General features: G+C 49.5%; 1 protein-coding gene, 14 non-coding genes and 10 pseudogenes across 15 annotated transcripts; all 25 read left to right on the top strand.

The window, feature by feature from the left end:
- The first annotated feature begins 947 nt into the window (after positions 1-947).
- Positions 948-1066, top strand: LOC126534015 (5S ribosomal RNA). Its single transcript, XR_007600180.1, has one exon. It is a non-coding gene; the product is annotated as a 5S ribosomal RNA (ribosomal RNA).
- Positions 1067-1581: 515 nt separating this feature from the next.
- On the top strand, positions 1582-1700 carry LOC126534022 (5S ribosomal RNA). The gene has a single exon (XR_007600182.1). It is a non-coding gene; the product is annotated as a 5S ribosomal RNA (ribosomal RNA).
- A 515-nt stretch (positions 1701-2215) lies between these two features.
- On the top strand, positions 2216-2334 carry LOC126533829 (5S ribosomal RNA). The gene has a single exon (XR_007600112.1). It is a non-coding gene; the product is annotated as a 5S ribosomal RNA (ribosomal RNA).
- A 514-nt stretch (positions 2335-2848) lies between these two features.
- On the top strand, positions 2849-2967 carry LOC126533896 (5S ribosomal RNA; annotated as a pseudogene).
- Positions 2968-3480: 513 nt separating this feature from the next.
- Positions 3481-3599, top strand: LOC126533836 (5S ribosomal RNA). The gene has a single exon (XR_007600115.1). It is a non-coding gene; the product is annotated as a 5S ribosomal RNA (ribosomal RNA).
- A 514-nt stretch (positions 3600-4113) lies between these two features.
- LOC126533902 (5S ribosomal RNA) lies at positions 4114-4232 on the top strand (annotated as a pseudogene).
- Positions 4233-4745: 513 nt separating this feature from the next.
- Positions 4746-4864, top strand: LOC126533906 (5S ribosomal RNA; annotated as a pseudogene).
- Positions 4865-5377: 513 nt separating this feature from the next.
- On the top strand, positions 5378-5496 carry LOC126533909 (5S ribosomal RNA; annotated as a pseudogene).
- Positions 5497-6009: 513 nt separating this feature from the next.
- On the top strand, positions 6010-6128 carry LOC126533844 (5S ribosomal RNA). Its single transcript, XR_007600118.1, has one exon. It is a non-coding gene; the product is annotated as a 5S ribosomal RNA (ribosomal RNA).
- Positions 6129-6642: 514 nt separating this feature from the next.
- LOC126533851 (5S ribosomal RNA) lies at positions 6643-6761 on the top strand. The gene has a single exon (XR_007600121.1). It is a non-coding gene; the product is annotated as a 5S ribosomal RNA (ribosomal RNA).
- A 515-nt stretch (positions 6762-7276) lies between these two features.
- On the top strand, positions 7277-7395 carry LOC126533917 (5S ribosomal RNA; annotated as a pseudogene).
- Positions 7396-7909: 514 nt separating this feature from the next.
- LOC126533922 (5S ribosomal RNA) lies at positions 7910-8028 on the top strand (annotated as a pseudogene).
- Positions 8029-8541: 513 nt separating this feature from the next.
- On the top strand, positions 8542-8660 carry LOC126533927 (5S ribosomal RNA; annotated as a pseudogene).
- Positions 8661-9173: 513 nt separating this feature from the next.
- LOC126533858 (5S ribosomal RNA) lies at positions 9174-9292 on the top strand. Its single transcript, XR_007600123.1, has one exon. It is a non-coding gene; the product is annotated as a 5S ribosomal RNA (ribosomal RNA).
- A 514-nt stretch (positions 9293-9806) lies between these two features.
- On the top strand, positions 9807-9925 carry LOC126533934 (5S ribosomal RNA; annotated as a pseudogene).
- Positions 9926-10438: 513 nt separating this feature from the next.
- On the top strand, positions 10439-10557 carry LOC126534029 (5S ribosomal RNA). Its single transcript, XR_007600183.1, has one exon. It is a non-coding gene; the product is annotated as a 5S ribosomal RNA (ribosomal RNA).
- A 515-nt stretch (positions 10558-11072) lies between these two features.
- LOC126534035 (5S ribosomal RNA) lies at positions 11073-11191 on the top strand. The gene has a single exon (XR_007600185.1). It is a non-coding gene; the product is annotated as a 5S ribosomal RNA (ribosomal RNA).
- Positions 11192-11707: 516 nt separating this feature from the next.
- LOC126533866 (5S ribosomal RNA) lies at positions 11708-11826 on the top strand. The gene has a single exon (XR_007600124.1). It is a non-coding gene; the product is annotated as a 5S ribosomal RNA (ribosomal RNA).
- Positions 11827-12341: 515 nt separating this feature from the next.
- LOC126533943 (5S ribosomal RNA) lies at positions 12342-12460 on the top strand (annotated as a pseudogene).
- Positions 12461-17867: 5407 nt separating this feature from the next.
- On the top strand, positions 17868-17986 carry LOC126533969 (5S ribosomal RNA; annotated as a pseudogene).
- Positions 17987-18500: 514 nt separating this feature from the next.
- Positions 18501-18619, top strand: LOC140217882 (5S ribosomal RNA). The gene has a single exon (XR_011894345.1). It is a non-coding gene; the product is annotated as a 5S ribosomal RNA (ribosomal RNA).
- A 515-nt stretch (positions 18620-19134) lies between these two features.
- LOC140217881 (5S ribosomal RNA) lies at positions 19135-19253 on the top strand. The gene has a single exon (XR_011894344.1). It is a non-coding gene; the product is annotated as a 5S ribosomal RNA (ribosomal RNA).
- Positions 19254-19767: 514 nt separating this feature from the next.
- LOC126534051 (5S ribosomal RNA) lies at positions 19768-19886 on the top strand. Its single transcript, XR_007600196.1, has one exon. It is a non-coding gene; the product is annotated as a 5S ribosomal RNA (ribosomal RNA).
- Positions 19887-20400: 514 nt separating this feature from the next.
- On the top strand, positions 20401-20519 carry LOC126534054 (5S ribosomal RNA). The gene has a single exon (XR_007600199.1). It is a non-coding gene; the product is annotated as a 5S ribosomal RNA (ribosomal RNA).
- Positions 20520-21061: 542 nt separating this feature from the next.
- Positions 21062-22306, top strand: LOC140217278 (uncharacterized). The gene has a single exon (XM_072287691.1). It carries the CDS (start codon positions 21092-21094, stop codon positions 22304-22306), a length of 1215 nt encoding a protein of 404 aa, XP_072143792.1. The 5' UTR covers positions 21062-21091.
- Positions 22307-23648: the final 1342 nt, after the last annotated feature.

Here is a 23648-nt window from a genome sequence, read left to right as displayed (position 1 = left end):
CCGTCGAAAGCGAAGGTGTGCCGTACGATATGCTAATGATTCTAGTAATGCACAGTGTTTGGAAAACCAGAATGTCAGTGCGTAATGCGGACGTCAACGCGAGGTCAGCCCGGGACAACTTCAACGAAAGCATTGCATATTTACGAGATGTGTACAAACAGAAGGAAGAAAAGCCAGATTGGTGTGTTTATCTGGACGAACTCCTGACCGTGAAGCGTTTTTTTACCCACTTATGCTAGCCAGACACAAGCTAGCATTTTTAATGTGATGTTGTGATGCTGTTTTTCACTGTATTGTGCCAAGTTGGCAATAAAGAGAGAAAAAAATACCATGCTGAATACGCCGGTTCTCGTCCGATCCCCGAAGCTAAGCAGCATTAGGCTCGGTCAGTACTTGGGAGGGAGACCACCTGGGAACACCGAGTGCTGATGGCACCCTTCTTTTCGCTTTTTTTTTTATTGCGTGCTTCTGTGACTTAATTTTTTTCTTTTTTTTACACTCACGTGTGGTTGGTTTTATTTACTGTTACGTTCAACTGGCGCAGCCTACTGGTAGAGCCAACGTCGAAGTGCAAAAACAATATGCAAGCCGCTAGGCGATTGTACGCGCAGTGACGGTGGTAACCGGTATCAGTAATGGTGCAAAATTTAGTCGCACAAACTGCTAACCGTTTACCTATTACACCCGTATCCAGCTCAGTGACAATCAATAACTTGGCTCATTACTAGCGCCAAACGTGGGCTGCAGCGGACGCACATCGTTGCGCTCGTCCTCTTGTTTTATTGCGAGCTCGACTCGGCAGCGACTAACCACAACAAACGGAGCAATCCACGTACACGACGTGTGCCTGTACTGTCAACGGAAAGACAGTGCCGCGTGCGTGCTGTAGCAATACGTTGCGAATGCACATAGCACGATACAGGTGCAGTCGTAAACATAGCATCCCTGCCATCGGCCATACCATGCTGAATACGCCGGTTCTCGTCCGATCCCCGAAGCTAAGCAGCATTGGGCTCGGTCAGTACTTGGGAGGGAGACCACCTGGGAACACCGAGTGCTGATGGCACCCTTCTTTTTGCTTTTTTTTTTTATTGCGTGCTTCTGTGACTTAATTTTTTTTCTTTTTTTTACACTCACGTGTGGTTGGTTTTATTTACTGTTACGTTCAACTGGCGCAGCCTACTGGTAGAGCCAACGTCGAAGTGCAAAAACAATATGCAAGCCGCTAGGCGATTGTACGCGCAGTGACGGTGGTAACCGGTATAAGTAATGGTGCAAAATTTAGTCGCACAAACTGCTAACCGTTTACCTATTACACCCGTATCCAGCTCAGTGACAATCAATAACTTGGCTCATTACTAGCGCCAAACGTGGGCTGCAGCGGACGCACATCGTTGCGCTCGTCCTCTTGTTTTATTGCGAGCTCGACTCGGCAGCGACTAACCACAACAAACGGAGCAATCCACGTACACGACGTGTGCCTGTGCTGTCAACGGAAAGACAGTGCCGCGTGCGTGCTGTAGCAATACGTTGCGAATGCACATAGCACGATACAGGTGCAGTCGTAAACATAGCATCCCTGCCATCGGCCATACCATGCTGAATACGCCGGTTCTCGTCCGATCCCCGAAGCTAAGCAGCATTGGGCTCGGTCAGTACTTGGGAGGGAGACCACCTGGGAACACCGAGTGCTGATGGCACCCTTCTTTTTGCTTTTTTTTTTTATTGCGTGCTTCTGTGACTTAATTTTTTTTCTTTTTTTTACACTCACGTGTGGTTGGTTTTATTTACTGTTACGTTCAACTGGCGCAGCCTACTGGTAGAGCCAACGTCGAAGTGCAAAAACAATATGCAAGCCGCTAGGCGATTGTACGCGCAGTGACGGTGGTAACCGGTATAAGTAATGGTGCAAAATTTAGTCGCACAAACTGCTAACCGTTTACCTATTACACCCGTATCCAGCTCAGTGACAATCAATAACTTGGCTCATTACTAGCGCCAAACGTGGGCTGCAGCGGACGCACATCGTTGCGCTCGTCCTCTTGTTTTATTGCGAGCTCGACTCGGCAGCGACTAACCACAACAAACGGAGCAATCCACGTACACGACGTGTGCCTGTACTGTCAACGGAAAGACAGTGCCGCGTGCGTGCTGTAGCAATACGTTGCGAATGCACATAGCACGATACAGGTGCAGTCGTAAACATAGCATCCCTGCCATCGGCCATACCATGCTGAATACGCCGGTTCTCCTCCGATCCCCGAAGCTAAGCAGCATTGGGCTCGGTCAGTACTTGGGAGGGAGACCACCTGGGAACACCGAGTGCTGATGGCACCCTTCTTTTTGCTTTTTTTTTTATTGCGTGCTTCTGTGACTTAATTTTTTTTCTTTTTTTTACACTCACGTGTGGTTGGTTTTATTTACTGTTACGTTCAACTGGCGCAGCCTACTGGTAGAGCCAACGTCGAAGTGCAAAAACAATATGCAAGCCGCTAGGCGATTGTACGCGCAGTGACGGTGGTAACCGGTATAAGTAATGGTGCAAAATTTAGTCGCACAAACTGCTAACCGTTTACCTATTACACCCGTATCCAGCTCAGTGACAATCAATAACTTGGCTCATTACTAGCGCCAAACGTGGGCTGCAGCGGACGCACATCGTTGCGCTCGTCCTCTTGTTTTATTGCGAGCTCGACTCGGCAGCGACTAACCACAACAAACGGAGCAATCCACGTACACGACGTGTGCCTGTACTGTCAACGGAAAGACAGTGCCGCGTGCGTGCTGTAGCAATACGTTGCGAATGCACATAGCACGATACAGGTGCAGTCGTAAACATAGCATCCCTGCCATCGGCCATACCATGCTGAATACGCCGGTTCTCGTCCGATCCCCGAAGCTAAGCAGCATTAGGCTCGGTCAGTACTTGGGAGGGAGACCACCTGGGAACACCGAGTGCTGATGGCACCCTTCTTTTCGCTTTTTTTTTTATTGCGTGCTTCTGTGACTTAATTTTTTTCTTTTTTTTACACTCACGTGTGGTTGGTTTTATTTACTGTTACGTTCAACTGGCGCAGCCTACTGGTAGAGCCAACGTCGAAGTGCAAAAACAATATGCAAGCCGCTAGGCGATTGTACGCGCAGTGACGGTGGTAACCGGTATAAGTAATGGTGCAAAATTTAGTCGCACAAACTGCTAACCGTTTACCTATTACACCCGTATCCAGCTCAGTGACAATCAATAACTTGGCTCATTACTAGCGCCAAACGTGGGCTGCAGCGGACGCACATCGTTGCGCTCGTCCTCTTGTTTTATTGCGAGCTCGACTCGGCAGCGACTAACCACAACAAACGGAGCAATCCACGTACACGACGTGTGCCTGTACTGTCAACGGAAAGACAGTGCCGCGTGCGTGCTGTAGCAATACGTTGCGAATGCACATAGCACGATACAGGTGCAGTCGTAAACATAGCATCCCTGCCATCGGCCATACCATGCTGAATACGCCGGTTCTCCTCCGATCCCCGAAGCTAAGCAGCATTGGGCTCGGTCAGTACTTGGGAGGGAGACCACCTGGGAACACCGAGTGCTGATGGCACCCTTCTTTTTGCTTTTTTTTTTTATTGCGTGCTTCTGTGACTTAATTTTTTTTCTTTTTTTTACACTCACGTGTGGTTGGTTTTATTTACTGTTACGTTCAACTGGCGCAGCCTACTGGTAGAGCCAACGTCGAAGTGCAAAAACAATATGCAAGCCGCTAGGCGATTGTACGCGCAGTGACGGTGGTAACCGGTATCAGTAATGGTGCAAAATTTAGTCGCACAAACTGCTAACCGTTTACCTATTACACCCGTATCCAGCTCAGTGACAATCAATAACTTGGCTCATTACTAGCGCCAAACGTGGGCTGCAGCGGACGCACATCGTTGCGCTCGTCCTCTTGTTTTATTGCGAGCTCGACTCGGCAGCGACTAACCACAACAAACGGAGCAATCCACGTACACGACGTGTGCCTGTACTCCAACGGAAAGACAGTGCCGCGTGCGTGCTGTAGCAATACGTTGCGAATGCACATAGCACGATACAGGTGCAGTCGTAAACATAGCATCCCTGCCATCGGCCATACCATGCTGAATACGCCGGTTCTCGTCCGATCCCCGAAGCTAAGCAGCATTAGGCTCGGTCAGTACTTGGGAGGGAGACCACCTGGGAACACCGAGTGCTGATGGCACCCTTCTTTTCGCTTTTTTTTTTATTGCGTGCTTCTGTGACTTAATTTTTTTCTTTTTTTTACACTCACGTGTGGTTGGTTTTATTTACTGTTACGTTCAACTGGCGCAGCCTACTGGTAGAGCCAACGTCGAAGTGCAAAAACAATATGCAAGCCGCTAGGCGATTGTACGCGCAGTGACGGTGGTAACCGGTATAAGTAATGGTGCAAAATTTAGTCGCACAAACTGCTAACCGTTTACCTATTACACCCGTATCCAGCTCAGTGACAATCAATAACTTGGCTCATTACTAGCGCCAAACGTGGGCTGCAGCGGACGCACATCGTTGCGCTCGTCCTCTTGTTTTATTGCGAGCTCGACTCGGCAGCGACTAACCACAACAAACGGAGCAATCCACGTACACGACGTGTGCCTGTACTGTCAACGGAAAGACAGTGCCGCGTGCGTGCTGTAGCAATACGTTGCGAATGCACATAGCACGATACAGGTGCAGTCGTAAACATAGCATCCCTGCCATCGGCCATACCATGCTGAATACGCCGGTTCTCGTCCGATCCCCGAAGCTAAGCAGCATTAGGCTCGGTCAGTACTTGGGAGGGAGACCACCTGGGAACACCGAGTGCTGATGGCACCCTTCTTTTCGCTTTTTTTTTTATTGCGTGCTTCTGTGACTTAATTTTTTTCTTTTTTTTACACTCACGTGTGGTTGGTTTTATTTACTGTTACGTTCAACTGGCGCAGCCTACTGGTAGAGCCAACGTCGAAGTGCAAAAACAATATGCAAGCCGCTAGGCGATTGTACGCGCAGTGACGGTGGTAACCGGTATAAGTAATGGTGCAAAATTTAGTCGCACAAACTGCTAACCGTTTACCTATTACACCCGTATCCAGCTCAGTGACAATCAATAACTTGGCTCATTACTAGCGCCAAACGTGGGCTGCAGCGGACGCACATCGTTGCGCTCGTCCTCTTGTTTTATTGCGAGCTCGACTCGGCAGCGACTAACCACAACAAACGGAGCAATCCACGTACACGACGTGTGCCTGTACTGTCAACGGAAAGACAGTGCCGCGTGCGTGCTGTAGCAATACGTTGCGAATGCACATAGCACGATACAGGTGCAGTCGTAAACATAGCATCCCTGCCATCGGCCATACCATGCTGAATACGCCGGTTCTCGTCCGATCCCCGAAGCTAAGCAGCATTAGGCTCGGTCAGTACTTGGGAGGGAGACCACCTGGGAACACCGAGTGCTGATGGCACCCTTCTTTTCGCTTTTTTTTTTATTGCGTGCTTCTGTGACTTAATTTTTTTCTTTTTTTTACACTCACGTGTGGTTGGTTTTATTTACTGTTACGTTCAACTGGCGCAGCCTACTGGTAGAGCCAACGTCGAAGTGCAAAAACAATATGCAAGCCGCTAGGCGATTGTACGCGCAGTGACGGTGGTAACCGGTATAAGTAATGGTGCAAAATTTAGTCGCACAAACTGCTAACCGTTTACCTATTACACCCGTATCCAGCTCAGTGACAATCAATAACTTGGCTCATTACTAGCGCCAAACGTGGGCTGCAGCGGACGCACATCGTTGCGCTCGTCCTCTTGTTTTATTGCGAGCTCGACTCGGCAGCGACTAACCACAACAAACGGAGCAATCCACGTACACGACGTGTGCCTGTACTGTCAACGGAAAGACAGTGCCGCGTGCGTGCTGTAGCAATACGTTGCGAATGCACATAGCACGATACAGGTGCAGTCGTAAACATAGCATCCCTGCCATCGGCCATACCATGCTGAATACGCCGGTTCTCCTCCGATCCCCGAAGCTAAGCAGCATTGGGCTCGGTCAGTACTTGGGAGGGAGACCACCTGGGAACACCGAGTGCTGATGGCACCCTTCTTTTTCCTTTTTTTTTTTATTGCGTGCTTCTGTGACTTAATTTTTTTCTTTTTTTTACACTCACGTGTGGTTGGTTTTATTTACTGTTACGTTCAACTGGCGCAGCCTACTGGTAGAGCCAACGTCGAAGTGCAAAAACAATATGCAAGCCGCTAGGCGATTGTACGCGCAGTGACGGTGGTAACCGGTATCAGTAATGGTGCAAAATTTAGTCGCACAAACTGCTAACCGTTTACCTATTACACCCGTATCCAGCTCAGTGACAATCAATAACTTGGCTCATTACTAGCGCCAAACGTGGGCTGCAGCGGACGCACATCGTTGCGCTCGTCCTCTTGTTTTATTGCGAGCTCGACTCGGCAGCGACTAACCACAACAAACGGAGCAATCCACGTACACGACGTGTGCCTGTACTGTCAACGGAAAGACAGTGCCGCGTGCGTGCTGTAGCAATACGTTGCGAATGCACATAGCACGATACAGGTGCAGTCGTAAACATAGCATCCCTGCCATCGGCCATACCATGCTGAATACGCCGGTTCTCCTCCGATCCCCGAAGCTAAGCAGCATTGGGCTCGGTCAGTACTTGGGAGGGAGACCACCTGGGAACACCGAGTGCTGATGGCACCCTTCTTTTTGCTTTTTTTTTTTATTGCGTGCTTCTGTGATTTAATTTTTTTTCTTTTTTTTACACTCACGTGTGGTTGGTTTTATTTACTGTTACGTTCAACTGGCGCAGCCTACTGGTAGAGCCAACGTCGAAGTGCAAAAACAATATGCAAGCCGCTAGGCGATTGTACGCGCAGTGACGGTGGTAACCGGTATCAGTAATGGTGCAAAATTTAGTCGCACAAACTGCTAACCGTTTACCTATTACACCCGTATCCAGCTCAGTGACAATCAATAACTTGGCTCATTACTAGCGCCAAACGTGGGCTGCAGCGGACGCACATCGTTGCGCTCGTCCTCTTGTTTTATTGCGAGCTCGACTCGGCAGCGACTAACCACAACAAACGGAGCAATCCACGTACACGACGTGTGCCTGTACTGTCAACGGAAAGACAGTGCCGCGTGCGTGCTGTAGCAATACGTTGCGAATGCACATAGCACGATACAGGTGCAGTCGTAAACATAGCATCCCTGCCATCGGCCATACCATGCTGAATACGCCGGTTCTCGTCCGATCCCCGAAGCTAAGCAGCATTAGGCTCGGTCAGTACTTGGGAGGGAGACCACCTGGGAACACCGAGTGCTGATGGCACCCTTCTTTTCGCTTTTTTTTTTATTGCGTGCTTCTGTGACTTAATTTTTTTCTTTTTTTTTACACTCACGTGTGGTTGGTTTTATTTACTGTTACGTTCAACTGGCGCAGCCTACTGGTAGAGCCAACGTCGAAGTGCAAAAACAATATGCAAGCCGCTAGGCGATTGTACGCGCAGTGACGGTGGTAACCGGTATAAGTAATGGTGCAAAATTTAGTCGCACAAACTGCTAACCGTTTACCTATTACACCCGTATCCAGCTCAGTGACAATCAATAACTTGGCTCATTACTAGCGCCAAACGTGGGCTGCAGCGGACGCACATCGTTGCGCTCGTCCTCTTGTTTTATTGCGAGCTCGACTCGGCAGCGACTAACCACAACAAACGGAGCAATCCACGTACACGACGTGTGCCTGTACTGTCAACGGAAAGACAGTGCCGCGTGCGTGCTGTAGCAATACGTTGCGAATGCACATAGCACGATACAGGTGCAGTCGTAAACATAGCATCCCTGCCATCGGCCATACCATGCTGAATACGCCGGTTCTCGTCCGATCCCCGAAGCTAAGCAGCATTAGGCTCGGTCAGTACTTGGGAGGGAGACCACCTGGGAACACCGAGTGCTGATGGCACCCTTCTTTTCGCTTTTTTTTTTATTGCGTGCTTCTGTGACTTAATTTTTTTCTTTTTTTTACACTCACGTGTGGTTGGTTTTATTTACTGTTACGTTCAACTGGCGCAGCCTACTGGTAGAGCCAACGTCGAAGTGCAAAAACAATATGCAAGCCGCTAGGCGATTGTACGCGCAGTGACGGTGGTAACCGGTATAAGTAATGGTGCAAAATTTAGTCGCACAAACTGCTAACCGTTTACCTATTACACCCGTATCCAGCTCAGTGACAATCAATAACTTGGCTCATTACTAGCGCCAAACGTGGGCTGCAGCGGACGCACATCGTTGCGCTCGTCCTCTTGTTTTATTGCGAGCTCGACTCGGCAGCGACTAACCACAACAAACGGAGCAATCCACGTACACGACGTGTGCCTGTACTGTCAACGGAAAGACAGTGCCGCGTGCGTGCTGTAGCAATACGTTGCGAATGCACATAGCACGATACAGGTGCAGTCGTAAACATAGCATCCCTGCCATCGGCCATACCATGCTGAATACGCCGGTTCTCGTCCGATCCCCGAAGCTAAGCAGCATTAGGCTCGGTCAGTACTTGGGAGGGAGACCACCTGGGAACACCGAGTGCTGATGGCACCCTTCTTTTCGCTTTTTTTTTTATTGCGTGCTTCTGTGACTTAATTTTTTTCTTTTTTTTACACTCACGTGTGGTTGGTTTTATTTACTGTTACGTTCAACTGGCGCAGCCTACTGGTAGAGCCAACGTCGAAGTGCAAAAACAATATGCAAGCCGCTAGGCGATTGTACGCGCAGTGACGGTGGTAACCGGTATAAGTAATGGTGCAAAATTTAGTCGCACAAACTGCTAACCGTTTACCTATTACACCCGTATCCAGCTCAGTGACAATCAATAACTTGGCTCATTACTAGCGCCAAACGTGGGCTGCAGCGGACGCACATCGTTGCGCTCGTCCTCTTGTTTTATTGCGAGCTCGACTCGGCAGCGACTAACCACAACAAACGGAGCAATCCACGTACACGACGTGTGCCTGTACTGTCAACGGAAAGACAGTGCCGCGTGCGTGCTGTAGCAATACGTTGCGAATGCACATAGCACGATACAGGTGCAGTCGTAAACATAGCATCCCTGCCATCGGCCATACCATGCTGAATACGCCGGTTCTCCTCCGATCCCCGAAGCTAAGCAGCATTGGGCTCGGTCAGTACTTGGGAGGGAGACCACCTGGGAACACCGAGTGCTGATGGCACCCTTCTTTTTGCTTTTTTTTTTATTGCGTGCTTCTGTGACTTAATTTTTTTTCTTTTTTTTACACTCACGTGTGGTTGGTTTTATTTACTGTTACGTTCAACTGGCGCAGCCTACTGGTAGAGCCAACGTCGAAGTGCAAAAACAATATGCAAGCCGCTAGGCGATTGTACGCGCAGTGACGGTGGTAACCGGTATCAGTAATGGTGCAAAATTTAGTCGCACAAACTGCTAACCGTTTACCTATTACACCCGTATCCAGCTCAGTGACAATCAATAACTTGGCTCATTACTAGCGCCAAACGTGGGCTGCAGCGGACGCACATCGTTGCGCTCGTCCTCTTGTTTTATTGCGAGCTCGACTCGGCAGCGACTAACCACAACAAACGGAGCAATCCACGTACACGACGTGTGCCTGTACTGTCAACGGAAAGACAGTGCCGCGTGCGTGCTGTAGCAATACGTTGCGAATGCACATAGCACGATACAGGTGCAGTCGTAAACATAGCATCCCTGCCATCGGCCATACCATGCTGAATACGCCGGTTCTCGTCCGATCCCCGAAGCTAAGCAGCATTAGGCTCGGTCAGTACTTGGGAGGGAGACCACCTGGGAACACCGAGTGCTGATGGCACCCTTCTTTTCGCTTTTTTTTTTATTGCGTGCTTCTGTGACTTAATTTTTTTCTTTTTTTTACACTCACGTGTGGTTGGTTTTATTTACTGTTACGTTCAACTGGCGCAGCCTACTGGTAGAGCCAACGTCGAAGTGCAAAAACAATATGCAAGCCGCTAGGCGATTGTACGCGCAGTGACGGTGGTAACCGGTATAAGTAATGGTGCAAAATTTAGTCGCACAAACTGCTAACCGTTTACCTATTACACCCGTATCCAGCTCAGTGACAATCAATAACTTGGCTCATTACTAGCGCCAAACGTGGGCTGCAGCGGACGCACATCGTTGCGCTCGTCCTCTTGTTTTATTGCGAGCTCGACTCGGCAGCGACTAACCACAACAAACGGAGCAATCCACGTACACGACGTGTGCCTGTACTGTCAACGGAAAGACAGTGCCGCGTGCGTGCTGTAGCAATACGTTGCGAATGCACATAGCACGATACAGGTGCAGTCGTAAACATAGCATCCCTGCCATCGGCCATACCATGCTGAATACGCCGGTTCTCGTCCGATCCCCGAAGCTAAGCAGCATTGGGCTCGGTCAGTACTTGGGAGGGAGACCACCTGGGAACACCGAGTGCTGATGGCACCCTTCTTTTTGCTTTTTTTTTTTATTGCGTGCTTCTGTGACTTAATTTTTTTTCTTTTTTTTACACTCACGTGTGGTTGGTTTTATTTACTGTTACGTTCAACTGGCGCAGCCTACTGGTAGAGCCAACGTCGAAGTGCAAAAACAATATGCAAGCCGCTAGGCGATTGTACGCGCAGTGACGGTGGTAACCGGTATAAGTAATGGTGCAAAATTTAGTCGCACAAACTGCTAACCGTTTACCTATTACACCCGTATCCAGCTCAGTGACAATCAATAACTTGGCTCATTACTAGCGCCAAACGTGGGCTGCAGCGGACGCACATCGTTGCGCTCGTCCTCTTGTTTTATTGCGAGCTCGACTCGGCAGCGACTAACCACAACAAACGGAGCAATCCACGTACACGACGTGTGCCTGTGCTGTCAACGGAAAGACAGTGCCGCGTGCGTGCTGTAGCAATACGTTGCGAATGCACATAGCACGATACAGGTGCAGTCGTAAACATAGCATCCCTGCCATCGGCCATACCATGCTGAATACGCCGGTTCTCGTCCGATCCCCGAAGCTAAGCAGCATTGGGCTCGGTCAGTACTTGGGAGGGAGACCACCTGGGAACACCGAGTGCTGATGGCACCCTTCTTTTTGCTTTTTTTTTTTTATTGCGTGCTTCTGTGACTTAATTTTTTTTCTTTTTTTTACACTCACGTGTGGTTGGTTTTATTTACTGTTACGTTCAACTGGCGCAGCCTACTGGTAGAGCCAACGTCGAAGTGCAAAAACAATATGCAAGCCGCTAGGCGATTGTACGCGCAGTGACGGTGGTAACCGGTATAAGTAATGGTGCAAAATTTAGTCGCACAAACTGCTAACCGTTTACCTATTACACCCGTATCCAGCTCAGTGACAATCAATAACTTGGCTCATTACTAGCGCCAAACGTGGGCTGCAGCGGACGCACATCGTTGCGCTCGTCCTCTTGTTTTATTGCGAGCTCGACTCGGCAGCGACTAACCACAACAAACGGAGCAATCCACGTACACGACGTGTGCCTGTACTGTCAACGGAAAGACAGTGCCGCGTGCGTGCTGTAGCAATACGTTGCGAATGCACATAGCACGATACAGGTGCAGTCGTAAACATAGCATCCCTGCCATCGGCCATACCATGCTGAATACGCCGGTTCTCCTCCGATCCCCGAAGCTAAGCAGCATTGGGCTCGGTCAGTACTTGGGAGGGAGACCACCTGGGAACACCGAGTGCTGATGGCACCCTTCTTTTTGCTTTTTTTTTTTATTGCGTGCTTCTGTGACTTAATTTTTTTTCTTTTTTTTACACTCACGTGTGGTTGGTTTTATTTACTGTTACGTTCAACTGGCGCAGCCTACTGGTAGAGCCAACGTCGAAGTGCAAAAACAATATGCAAGCCGCTAGGCGATTGTACGCGCAGTGACGGTGGTAACCGGTATAAGTAATGGTGCAAAATTTAGTCGCACAAACTGCTAACCGTTTACCTATTACACCCGTATCCAGCTCAGTGACAATCAATAACTTGGCTCATTACTAGCGCCAAACGTGGGCTGCAGCGGACGCACATCGTTGCGCTCGTCCTCTTGTTTTATTGCGAGCTCGACTCGGCAGCGACTAACCACAACAAACGGAGCAATCCACGTACACGACGTGTGCCTGTACTGTCAACGGAAAGACAGTGCCGCGTGCGTGCTGTAGCAATACGTTGCGAATGCACATAGCACGATACAGGTGCAGTCGTAAACATAGCATCCCTGCCATCGGCCATACCATGCTGAATACGCCGGTTCTCGTCCGATCCCCGAAGCTAAGCAGCATTAGGCTCGGTCAGTACTTGGGAGGGAGACCACCTGGGAACACCGAGTGCTGATGGCACCCTTCTTTTCGCTTTTTTTTTTTATTGCGTGCTTCTGTGACTTAATTTTTTTCTTTTTTTTACACTCACGTGTGGTTGGTTTTATTTACTGTTACGTTCAACTGGCGCAGCCTACTGGTAGAGCCAACGTCGAAGTGCAAAAACAATATGCAAGCCGCTAGGCGATTGTACGCGCAGTGACGGTGGTAACCGGTATAAGTAATGGTGCAAAATTTAGTCGCACAAACTGCTAACCGTTTACCTATTACACCCGTATCCAGCTCAGTGACAATCAATAACTTGGCTCATTACTAGCGCCAAACGTGGGCTGCAGCGGACGCACATCGTTGCGCTCGTCCTCTTGTTTTATTGCGAGCTCGACTCGGCAGCGACTAACCACAACAAACGGAGCAATCCACGTACACGACGTGTGCCTGTACTGTCAACGGAAAGACAGTGCCGCGTGCGTGCTGTAGCAATACGTTGCGAATGCACATAGCACGATACAGGTGCAGTCGTAAACATAGCATCCCTGCCATCGGCCATACCATGCTCATTCTGCTTCCGGCAGCCGAGCTGAGCGGTCAGCAGAGTCATGGGCTCCAGTGGAGCAGCGACAGCGGCCACTTTAGGCCGCGGAAACAGGCTAAACGACGACAAGGATTATGCCTTTATTTTGCCGCAACTGCCCAAAGGTCAATTGGTGATTAATACCGTCTTTTTGCACGGTGATGTACGTGCGAGACCGTACAAGGTGGAAGATTTCCGGGACGCCCTTCTGCCGACGGGCTTGCTGCCTGACGTGGTATGCATAGGGGCGTACCAGATCAACCACGTCTGGGCAGTGACCTTGAGTGATGCGAGTGCCACAAAAAGGCTTCTGGACCTCAAGGAACTCCAAGTGAAGGGACGACGGTGCGTCATCGTTGACCCCCAGGATCAACAGGTGAAGCTAAGGCTTCACTGGCTGCTGTACGGTGTTGCTGACGAGGACGTCCGGACGGCATTCGCGGCTTTCGGCAAGGTGGAGGAGGTGAGCCGGGAGCGGTGGCGCGTCGAAGGCATGGGAGCGAAGACCTCAACCACCAGGACCGTCATATTGAAATTGAAAAGTGGCATGAAAGTGGAGGATCTGCCCCATCAGATCCGCGTCGGCGGAGAGTTGGCCTTGGTCGTCGTGCCCGGTCGACCAATGCAGTGCCTGCGCTGCCACGGCACGGGACACGTCCGCCGTGAGTACAGAGTCCCCCGCTGTTCTCTATGCGGACGTTTCGGCCACGTCGACGCTGACTGCGTAAGATCTTATGCCACCGTAACAGGCCCAGTAACTTGTGACGTTGCGGCAGAGCACGTCATGGACGTGGCCGAGGCGGAGGACGCTGCTAAAGGAACTCTAGACACGGTCCCGACAGCGACAGCCAGTGGAACGACGAGTTTGGCCGTAGACAGCAGGGTGGCTGAGACTACCGTGAAGCCGAGTGAGACGGTGCAAGGCGCGACCGCTGAGGGCCAGCCTACGCGGAGCAGTAGCGAGGACCCGCCCGACAACGATGCGACGGCAATGCAGCAGGAGGAGGCCGTCCTCGACGGCGACCGGACTTCGACTCTTGGTGCGCCAGTCAAGCGCCCCCATGACCAGACTAAGGACCGCAACGACGGCGCGACCAGCACCAGCGAAGGGCCGCCGACAAAGACACCTCTTGGGAGGCGCACGAGCTTAAAACCAAAGCCGAATGTCCCACCTGAGAGAAAGCCTGCGGACAAAGGGCCGCCCACAAACAACGCCGGGAAACCGGGAGGTCCCGGAGGCGGCTAGCCGAGGGCTAGTCGTGAACGGTAAGCACCATGCTCCGGGCCTACTTTTCTCTTTAGCTCAACATGGCTCAGATACCGTCCCTTAATATTGCCACTTTAAACGTGAGAGGGTTGGCGGCTAGTCGTAGGCAAAGTCAAGTCCTACGGTTGGTCACTGACCACGACGTCGACGTACTAGCCGTCCAGGAAACCAAGGTTGACGGGGAGGAGGAGACCGGGAGCATGGTGCGCCGTTTCACGTCTAGGTATTTTGCGGTGGTAAGCCATGCGTTAGGCACGGCTGGGGGGTGCATTCTTTTTGTGAAGAAACTGCCTGAACTGCAGATTCAAAGTACCTTTTCTTGTCCATCTGGAAGGATTGTTTTTTGCGATATTGTTTTGTGCGAGTTTCAGTACCGTGTCATATGCGTATATGCGCCCAATTCAGTAGAAGAGCGTGCCCGTTTCTTTTCGAACCTTTCGCAGTATGTTCGATGCGATAAGCGCGTTATGCTCTTAGGAGACTTCAATTGTGTAATGAGCGCTAGTGACAGAGCCAATAATGCCGGTGTGCGTGACAGAAGCAGTGAAGTCTTGTCAAAACTAATTAATGAAAATGAACTAGATGACGTGTTTGATTGTCTGGAAGGGGGGCGTGACGTGACATTTACACGTTTTCAGGGCAGTAGCCATGCGCGGTTGGACCGAATCTACATTTCGCAGGATACAATTCCAAGATGCCACGGTTATTCTGTAGTACCCGTATCGTTCTCAGATCATTGTCTCGTAATATGTAATGTCGGTATAGGGAAACGGAAACATGCGTTTAATTGGGAGATGTGGAAAATGAATGCCTCATTATTAAATGATGAATCTTTTGTAAAGGCAGTACGGAATGCCATTAATGAAATACGCAAAGATGAAGCTGAAACAATAGCTGAAAATTGGGAATGTTTCAAACAAAAAGTTAAAATGAAAGCCCTAGAAAGGTCAAGCTGCCTAAAATTTGAGAGGGAATATAAAGAAAACGGTTTGCGAACACTACTTCAGCAGCTGATAACGCTGGAGTGCGGAGAGCCTGGTCTGTACAAAGACGATGTGCGGAGCGTCAAGGAAAAGCTTGAACAGTTCGATAAAGAACGGTATCAAGGTGCCATCGTGCGTGCACGAGCAGATGTATTAGCGGCGGGGGAGACGCCCACAAAAAGGGCGCTTGGACTCGAGAAGGCGCACGGACGGCGAAACCATGTGGATAAGATTTTAATGAACGGGGTTCTTGTTGACGACAACGAAAGCATAGGACGCGCCTTCTGTCAGTACTACCAGTCGCTCTTTGCATTTCAGGCAGCGAATGTAGAGAGTTTCAAAGCAGATTTTCTTCAGCGGATGCCGAGACTGGGAGATGACGTTAAAGAACGATTGGAAGGCAACATTACCAAGAATGAAGTTGAAAAGGCAATCGGCGATTTGAACTCGGGCAAGTCGCCTGGGCCTGATGGACTCTGTGCGGGGTTATATAAGGCTTTCAAAAGAGAACTGGCCCCATTGTTAGCAGACGTATTCAATGACGCGTACGAGAAGAAATTATTGCCCCCATCTTTTGGAAAAGCGCACACAATACTAATCCCGAAGAGTGATCAAACAGACAAACTCAGATCCGTGTCATCCTATAGACCGATATCACTAACAAACATTGATTACAAGATCTTTATGAAGATTTTAGCTGCGAGACTTCAAGGTGTCATCAAGGAAATTGTCGGAGACCACCAAACTTGCGGCATCAAGGGGCGGTCCATTTTTTCGAACATCCATCAGATGCGGAGCGTGCTCGAGTGCTGTGACGTCACCGATGGTGGCGTTGCAGTTCTTCAGCTCGATTTGGAGAAAGCGTTCGATTGTGTTGCTCACGTTATTTTGTTTGCCATCTTGGATCATGTTAATGTCGGTTCCATCATCAGGGAGGGCGTGGCCTTGGCGTACCAGAATTGCACAACAAGATTAATTGTCAATAAGACTCTGGGGGCCCCCATTAACATCATGCGTTCAGTACGCCAAGGCTGTCCCCTCAGTCCGCTGTTATTTGTCATATACATAGAAGCAATGTGTGTAGTAATTAACGGAAATGACAAAATACGTGGTTTCAGATTAGCAGCGACAGAGGTGAAGCTGCTCGTATATGCAGATGACATTGCAGTGTGTTGCACAGACAAACCAAGTGTAACGGAAACAGTATCGGCAGTGAAACATTTCTGTGATGTCACGGGTAGTAGAATAAATTGGGGCAAATCCCTAGGCCTGTGGCACGGGAAATGGGAGTCTGCACCGGACAACTTCGCGAACCTCAACTGGGTAAAAACGCCGACGAGGTATCTGGGCGTTCCTCTCAATAGCTACAATAGTAGCGATGAATATTGGAGGAGCCAAGCCAATGAAATGAAAGAAAAGGCGGACAGATGGAAGGATGTGAAGCTGTCAATTTTTGCAAGGGCGACAGTCTGTAATATGTTTTTTGTCACGAAGTTATATTATGTCATGCAAGCGTTGTATTGCTCGAGAGCAAATGTGCAAAGGCTGCACAGAGTGTTTGCTGTTTTCATCTGGGGGTCAACATGGGAAAGGTGCAGCCGAACCAATTTGTTTAGAAGAGTGAAAGACGGCGGTGTGGGTTTGGTTCATCTTTTTGTTAGACAACTAGTCAACCGATTCTTGTTTTTTCGCGATGTGCGCCATCCTTTTCTGCGCACAGTATGCCAGCTCAGGTTGAGCGGCGCTTTGCCGACACATGTTGTTAGTACGGCATGCGTTACCGGATCACTTCGTGGCTTCTTTAAGGAAGTGGCCGACAGCGTAAGATTTCTTTCTGTTCGATTTTCAATGGATTACCTTTGCGATGTTAAAAGGAAAAGATTGTATAAAGATGTGTGCGACATTGTTTTCCCAGTGCCGTTATACAGAGCCATTTACAGTGGAGGGCCAGGACTTGATGTACTTAAACGCGTAAAACGCATGGAGGTGCCACCAGGGGTAAAAACGTTTTTTTTTAAGCTTCACACCGGTACGCTCTCAGTGAAGACTTTCATGGAAGAGCGAGGTTGTATCGTACCATGGGGAACGCATTGCTTGATCTGCAAAAGCAGGAAACCATAGATCACGTTTTCTTGGAATGTTGGGAGGGCTTCTTTTTCTGGGACGTCTTAAAGCGAACCCTGAAAAAAGAGTTACCGGTGGACCCCCAAGGGATAAGGTATCTGACAATTAAGGATGATGACGGGGTTCCATATGATTTCATTATGTTAAACGCTCTCCACAGTATATGGCGGGCTCGTATGGCAGGGTACTATTGTGATCCTGACGCTAGGCCCGCTCGCGTTTATTTCAGAGAATGTATGTCGCGATTCTTAGAAATACAGAAAATGCAACAATGTGTTCCGGAATGGCTGTGGAGGCTAGAACCTCTGACAGCCATGACGGAATTTTAAGTTGACAACGCCTGTCCAATAGGGACAGACGGCTTTGTTGTATGGTGTGACTCTTTTCTTTCCTTTTTGTTTGTATTGCAATTGTGATACTGTAATGTGTGGAAACTGCACGTTCTGCGAAAAAACCGGTAATAAATAAAAAAAAAAAAAAAAAAAAATCGGCCATACCATGCTGAATACGCCGGTTCTCGTCCGATCCCCGAAGCTAAGCAGCATTGGGCTCGGTCAGTACTTGGGAGGGAGACCACCTGGGAACACCGAGTGCTGATGGCACCCTTCTTTTTGCTTTTTTTTTTATTGCGTGCTTCTGTGACTTAATTTTTTTTCTTTTTTTTACACTCACGTGTGGTTGGTTTTATTTACTGTTACGTTCAACTGGCGCAGCCTACTGGTAGAGCCAACGTCGAAGTGCAAAAACAATATGCAAGCCGCTAGGCGATTGTACGCGCAGTGACGGTGGTAACCGGTATAAGTAATGGTGCAAAATTTAGTCGCACAAACTGCTAACCGTTTACCTATTACACCCGTATCCAGCTCAGTGACAATCAATAACTTGGCTCATTACTAGCGCCAAACGTGGGCTGCAGCGGACGCACATCGTTGCGCTCGTCCTCTTGTTTTATTGCGAGCTCGACTCGGCGGCGACTAACCACAACAAACGGAGCAATCCACGTACACGACGTGTGCCTGTACTGTCAACGGAAAGACAGTGCCGCGTGCGTGCTGTAGCAATACGTTGCGAATGCACATAGCACGATACAGGTGCAGTCGTAAACATAGCATCCCTGCCATCGGCCATACCATGCTGAATACGCCGGTTCTCGTCCGATCCCCGAAGCTAAGCAGCATTGGGCTCGGTCAGTACTTGGGAGGGAGACCACCTGGGAACACCGAGTGCTGATGGCATCCTTCTTTTTGCTTTTTTTTTTTATTGCGTGCTTCTGTGACTTAATTTTTTTTCTTTTTTTTACACTCACGTGTGGTTGGTTTTATTTACTGTTACGTTCAACTGGCGCAGCCTACTGGTAGAGCCAACGTCGAAGTGCAAAAACAATATGCAAGCCGCTAGGCGATTGTACGCGCAGTGACGGTGGTAACCGGTATAAGTAATGGTGCAAAATTTAGTCGCACAAACTGCTAACCGTTTACCTATTACACCCGTATCCAGCTCAGTGACAATCAATAACTTGGCTCATTACTAGCGCCAAACGTGGGCTGCAGCGGACGCACATCGTTGCGCTCGTCCTCTTGTTTTATTGCGAGCTCGACTCGGCAGCGACTAACCACAACAAACGGAGCAATCCACGTACACGACGTGTGCCTGTACTGTCAACGGAAAGACAGTGCCGCGTGCGTGCTGTAGCAATACGTTGCGAATGCACATAGCACGATACAGGTGCAGTCGTAAACATAGCATCCCTGCCATCGGCCATACCATGCTGAATACGCCGGTTCTCGTCCGATCCCCGAAGCTAAGCAGCATTGGGCTCGGTCAGTACTTGGGAGGGAGACCACCTGGGAACACCGAGTGCTGATGGCACCCTTCTTTTTGCTTTTTTTTTTATTGCGTGCTTCTGTGACTTAATTTTTTTTCTTTTTTTTACACTCACGTGTGGTTGGTTTTATTTACTGTTACGTTCAACTGGCGCAGCCTACTGGTAGAGCCAACGTCGAAGTGCAAAAACAATATGCAAGCCGCTAGGCGATTGTACGCGCAGTGACGGTGGTAACCGGTATAAGTAATGGTGCAAAATTTAGTCGCACAAACTGCTAACCGTTTACCTATTACACCCGTATCCAGCTCAGTGACAATCAATAACTTGGCTCATTACTAGCGCCAAACGTGGGCTGCAGCGGACGCACATCGTTGCGCTCGTCCTCTTGTTTTATTGCGAGCTCGACTCGGCAGCGACTAACCACAACAAACGGAGCAATCCACGTACACGACGTGTGCCTGTACTGTCAACGGAAAGACAGTGCCGCGTGCGTGCTGTAGCAATACGTTGCGAATGCACATAGCACGATACAGGTGCAGTCGTAAACATAGCATCCCTGCCATCGGCCATACCATGCTGAATACGCCGGTTCTCGTCCGATCCCCGAAGCTAAGCAGCATTGGGCTCGGTCAGTACTTGGGAGGGAGACCACCTGGGAACACCGAGTGCTGATGGCACCCTTCTTTTTGCTTTTTTTTTTATTGCGTGCTTCTGTGACTTAATTTTTTTTCTTTTTTTTACACTCACGTGTGGTTGGTTTTATTTACTGTTACGTTCAACTGGCGCAGCCTACTGGTAGAGCCAACGTCGAAGTGCAAAAACAATATGCAAGCCGCTAGGCGATTGTACGCGCAGTGACGGTGGTAACCGGTAAAAGTAATGGTGCAAAATTTAGTCGCACAAACTGCTAACCGTTTACCTATTACACCCGTATCCAGCTCAGTGACAATCAATAACTTGGCTCATTACTAGCGCCAAACGTGGGCTGCAGCGGACGCACATCGTTGCGCTCGTCCTCTTGTTTTATTGCGAGCTCGACTCGGCAGCGACTAACCACAACAAACGGAGCAATCCACGTACACGACGTGTGCCTGTACTGTCAACGGAAAGACAGTGCCGCGTGCGTGCTGTAGCAATACGTTGCGAATGCACATAGCACGATACAGGTGCAGTCGTAAACATAGCATCCCTGCCATCGGCCATACCATGCTGAATACGCCGGTTCTCGTCCGATCCCCGAAGCTAAGCAGCATTGGGCTCGGTCAGTACTTGGGAGGGAGACCACCTGGGAACACCGAGTGCTGATGGCACCCTTCTTTTTGCTTTTTTTTTTATTGCGTGCTTCTGTGACTTATTTTTTTTTCTTTTTTTTACACTCACGTGTGGTTGGTTTTATTTACTGTTACGTTCAACTGGCGCAGCCTACTGGTAGAGCCAACGTCGAAGTGCAAAAACAATATGCAAGCCGCTAGGCGATTGTACGCGCAGTGACGGTGGTAACCGGTATAAGTAATGGTGCAAAATTTAGTCGCACAAACTGCTAACCGTTTACCTATTACACCCGTATCCAGCTCAGTGACAATCAATAACTTGGCTCATTACTAGCGCCAAACGTGGGCTGCAGCGGACGCACATCGTTGCGCTCGTCCTCTTGTTTTATTGCGAGCTCGACTCGGCAGCGACTAACCACAACAAACGGAGCAATCCACGTACACGACGTGTGCCTGTACTGTCAACGGAAAGACAGTGCCGCGTGCGTGCTGTAGCAATACGTTGCGAATGCACATAGCACGATATAGGTGCAGTCGTAAACATAGCATCCCTGCCATCGGCCATACCATGCTGGACTCTGCCTCTGGACACGGACGCGTTCGGACGCAAGATGTCGAGCTCTGCAAGAGCGGTTTCAGCGGCCGCGTCTGGCCGTGGTAACAGGTCTTCTGTCGCCCCACCGGGCTATCGGTATGTACTACCGACTTTGCCATCAGGCGAAACTATGAAGGAGTGTCTGTTCTTACATTGTGACGTTGCCGGGAGACCATACCGCCTCGAAGACTTCCGTGACCCGCTGCAAGAACTCGGTGTACTGAAAGACGTGACCGGTATTGGGCCCTTCCAAATGACGCATGTGTGGCTCATCAAGCTACGAACTCCAGAGGTGAAGGAAGTGCTGGTTAGAGCGGGAGGCCTGGAGGTAAAAGGGCGCTTTTGCGCCGTCATTGACCCAGTGCAACAAGACATCACACTCAAAGTGCACTGGGTTCCATTCCACGTTACCGGGGAAGCATTGAAGAAGGCTTTCGACCACTATGGCGAAGTGAAAGAAGTAGGACAAGAAGATTGGAAGGTGAGGGGCTTCGAACAAGCTGAGTCTACCACGCGTATTGTGCGGATGACGCTCCGAGAGAACTTAACACCGGACGCTCTGCCCCATTTGTTCAAGATATTTGGTGGCTCTGTGCTGGTTGTCGTTCCCGGGAGAGCTCCGATTTGCCTACGGTGTCGACGCAAAGGACACATTAGAAGGGACTGCAGAGTGCCAAGGTGTTCTGAGTGCCGGGAATTCGGCCATGAAGCACAGGATTGCGTACGTACGTATGCAAGAGTTACTGGCAGCACGCAACCCGACGACGAAGGTCTCGAATTGATGGAAGAGGAGGTAACGGAGAAACCGACAGCGTCCTCGGAAACGCCGGTTCAACAGGTGGCAAGTGTCACAAAAAAGGTGGCAACGCCATCCGCGTCGACACAGGACGCCACAGCAGGAAGAAAGCAAACAGAAAGAAGAAGGAATGAAGAAGAGAAGACACCGCCTGCGCCCGCAGAAACGGATCACGGGTGTGACGCGTTTAACGTGGAGATGGACGCGGAGCCAGAGACGCCATATGAGACGCCGGATGAGATGGTCACTGAGGAGCCAGCCGTGCCTTCCAAGAGGCACCGAAGCGATGCTCCAGAAGAGGAGACGCCGGCTGACAGTGTTCAGCGCCTGGAGCCGCAGTGGATGGTGGTCCGGTCGACCCGGGCCAAGAAAGGGAAGTCCGCCCCACCTCAACGGTCAGCGTCGCTCACCCGAGAAGGGCAGGCGACGCAGTGACCAACGCGACTGGTGTCGCGGGTGCCCGTTGAAGCTGTCGTGCCGACAGGGACGCTCAGTTTGTGAGGGTTGCTATTTGCTGGGGGCCTTACTGTTGTTTTGCTCTTGCTCTTTGAAATGGCTATGTCATTAGCTCCATTGCGCGTGGGAACCCTCAACGTTAGAGGTTTTAGGGCGAGACGGCGGCAGCGTCAGCTCCGACGCGTAATGTTGGAAGAAGAATTAGATATATTGGCGATTCAAGAGACTAAAATAGAGAGTGAGAGTCAGACTGATAGTATGGTTGCACAGTTTAGTGACCGCTATACTGTATGCGTTAGTCATGCTGTGGGCACAACGGCCGGTTGCTGTATGTTTATTAAGAAAGGTTTGGGTATAGTTGAGGAAACAGTTATAAGTTGTCAGGGTGGTCGATTCGTGCTGTGCAATTTTGTATATTGCAACATAAAATACCGAATATTATGTGTGTATGCACCAACGAAAGTGAATGACCGGCTAAGTTTCTTTCAAGAAATATCGCACTATCTGAATACAGACAGATGTTTGATAGTGTTAGGAGATTTCAATTGCGTTTTGAGCTCGGACGATCGTTCGAGTGATGGATACTGGGCTGATAAGAGCGTTGTCTTTCTGAGGGGGGCCATTGGAAGAGCTCTGTTGGAAGACATTGCACATTACGCGAAAGGAGGCAATAATCGACATTATACTCATTTTCAAGGCAATAGCCATGCAAGGTTAGACAGAGCTTATCTTTCGCAAGAAATCGCCACAATGTGCGATGACTACAAGGTGCTGAACATAACATTTAGCGACCATTGTTTAGTAGCCTTCACGATAGGGAAAAAGATCACCGCAAAGCCTGGAATGAAATGGCAAACATGGAAATTAAACGCGAAACTTTTAAAGGACGACCAATTTCTAGAAAGTGTACGCACAGAAATTGCCAAAGCAAATAATGACTGTGAAAAAGGATGGGGTGAGCGATGGGAGCGATTTAAAGAAGTCGTAAAAATGAATGCCATAGAGCGAGCAGTAGAAATGCGTTTTAAGGAGCGCCAAGACGAAAATAACCTTAAAAAAATGCTTCAGGAATTTGTGGATGCCGAAACTGCAGCGCCAGGCACCTTTATGGAAGAAATAAGGGAAACAAAGAGTAAAATTGAGGCTATCGACACGGAAAAATACCGTGGCGCACTTATTCGCGCACGAATGGGAAAGATCTTGGCTGATGAAATGCCAACAAAGCGTGCATTGGGAACTGAGAAAAAGTATGCGAAGAGAAACGAAATAGTTGAGATTGAATACAAAGGGAAAATATCTAGAGATGCCGAAGAAATCAATT

This window comes from Dermacentor andersoni, chromosome 4, assembly GCF_023375885.2.
Source record: "Dermacentor andersoni chromosome 4, qqDerAnde1_hic_scaffold, whole genome shotgun sequence".
Lineage (NCBI taxonomy): Eukaryota > Metazoa > Arthropoda > Arachnida > Ixodida > Ixodidae > Dermacentor > Dermacentor andersoni.
This window is presented reverse-complemented; position numbering and strand designations above follow the sequence as displayed.

Excerpts from the sequence above, each read along its gene's own strand:
- LOC140217278 (XM_072287691.1), top strand. The coding sequence starts at position 21,092 with ATGTCGAGCTCTGCAAGAGCGGTTTCAGCGGCCGCGTCTGGCCGTGGT.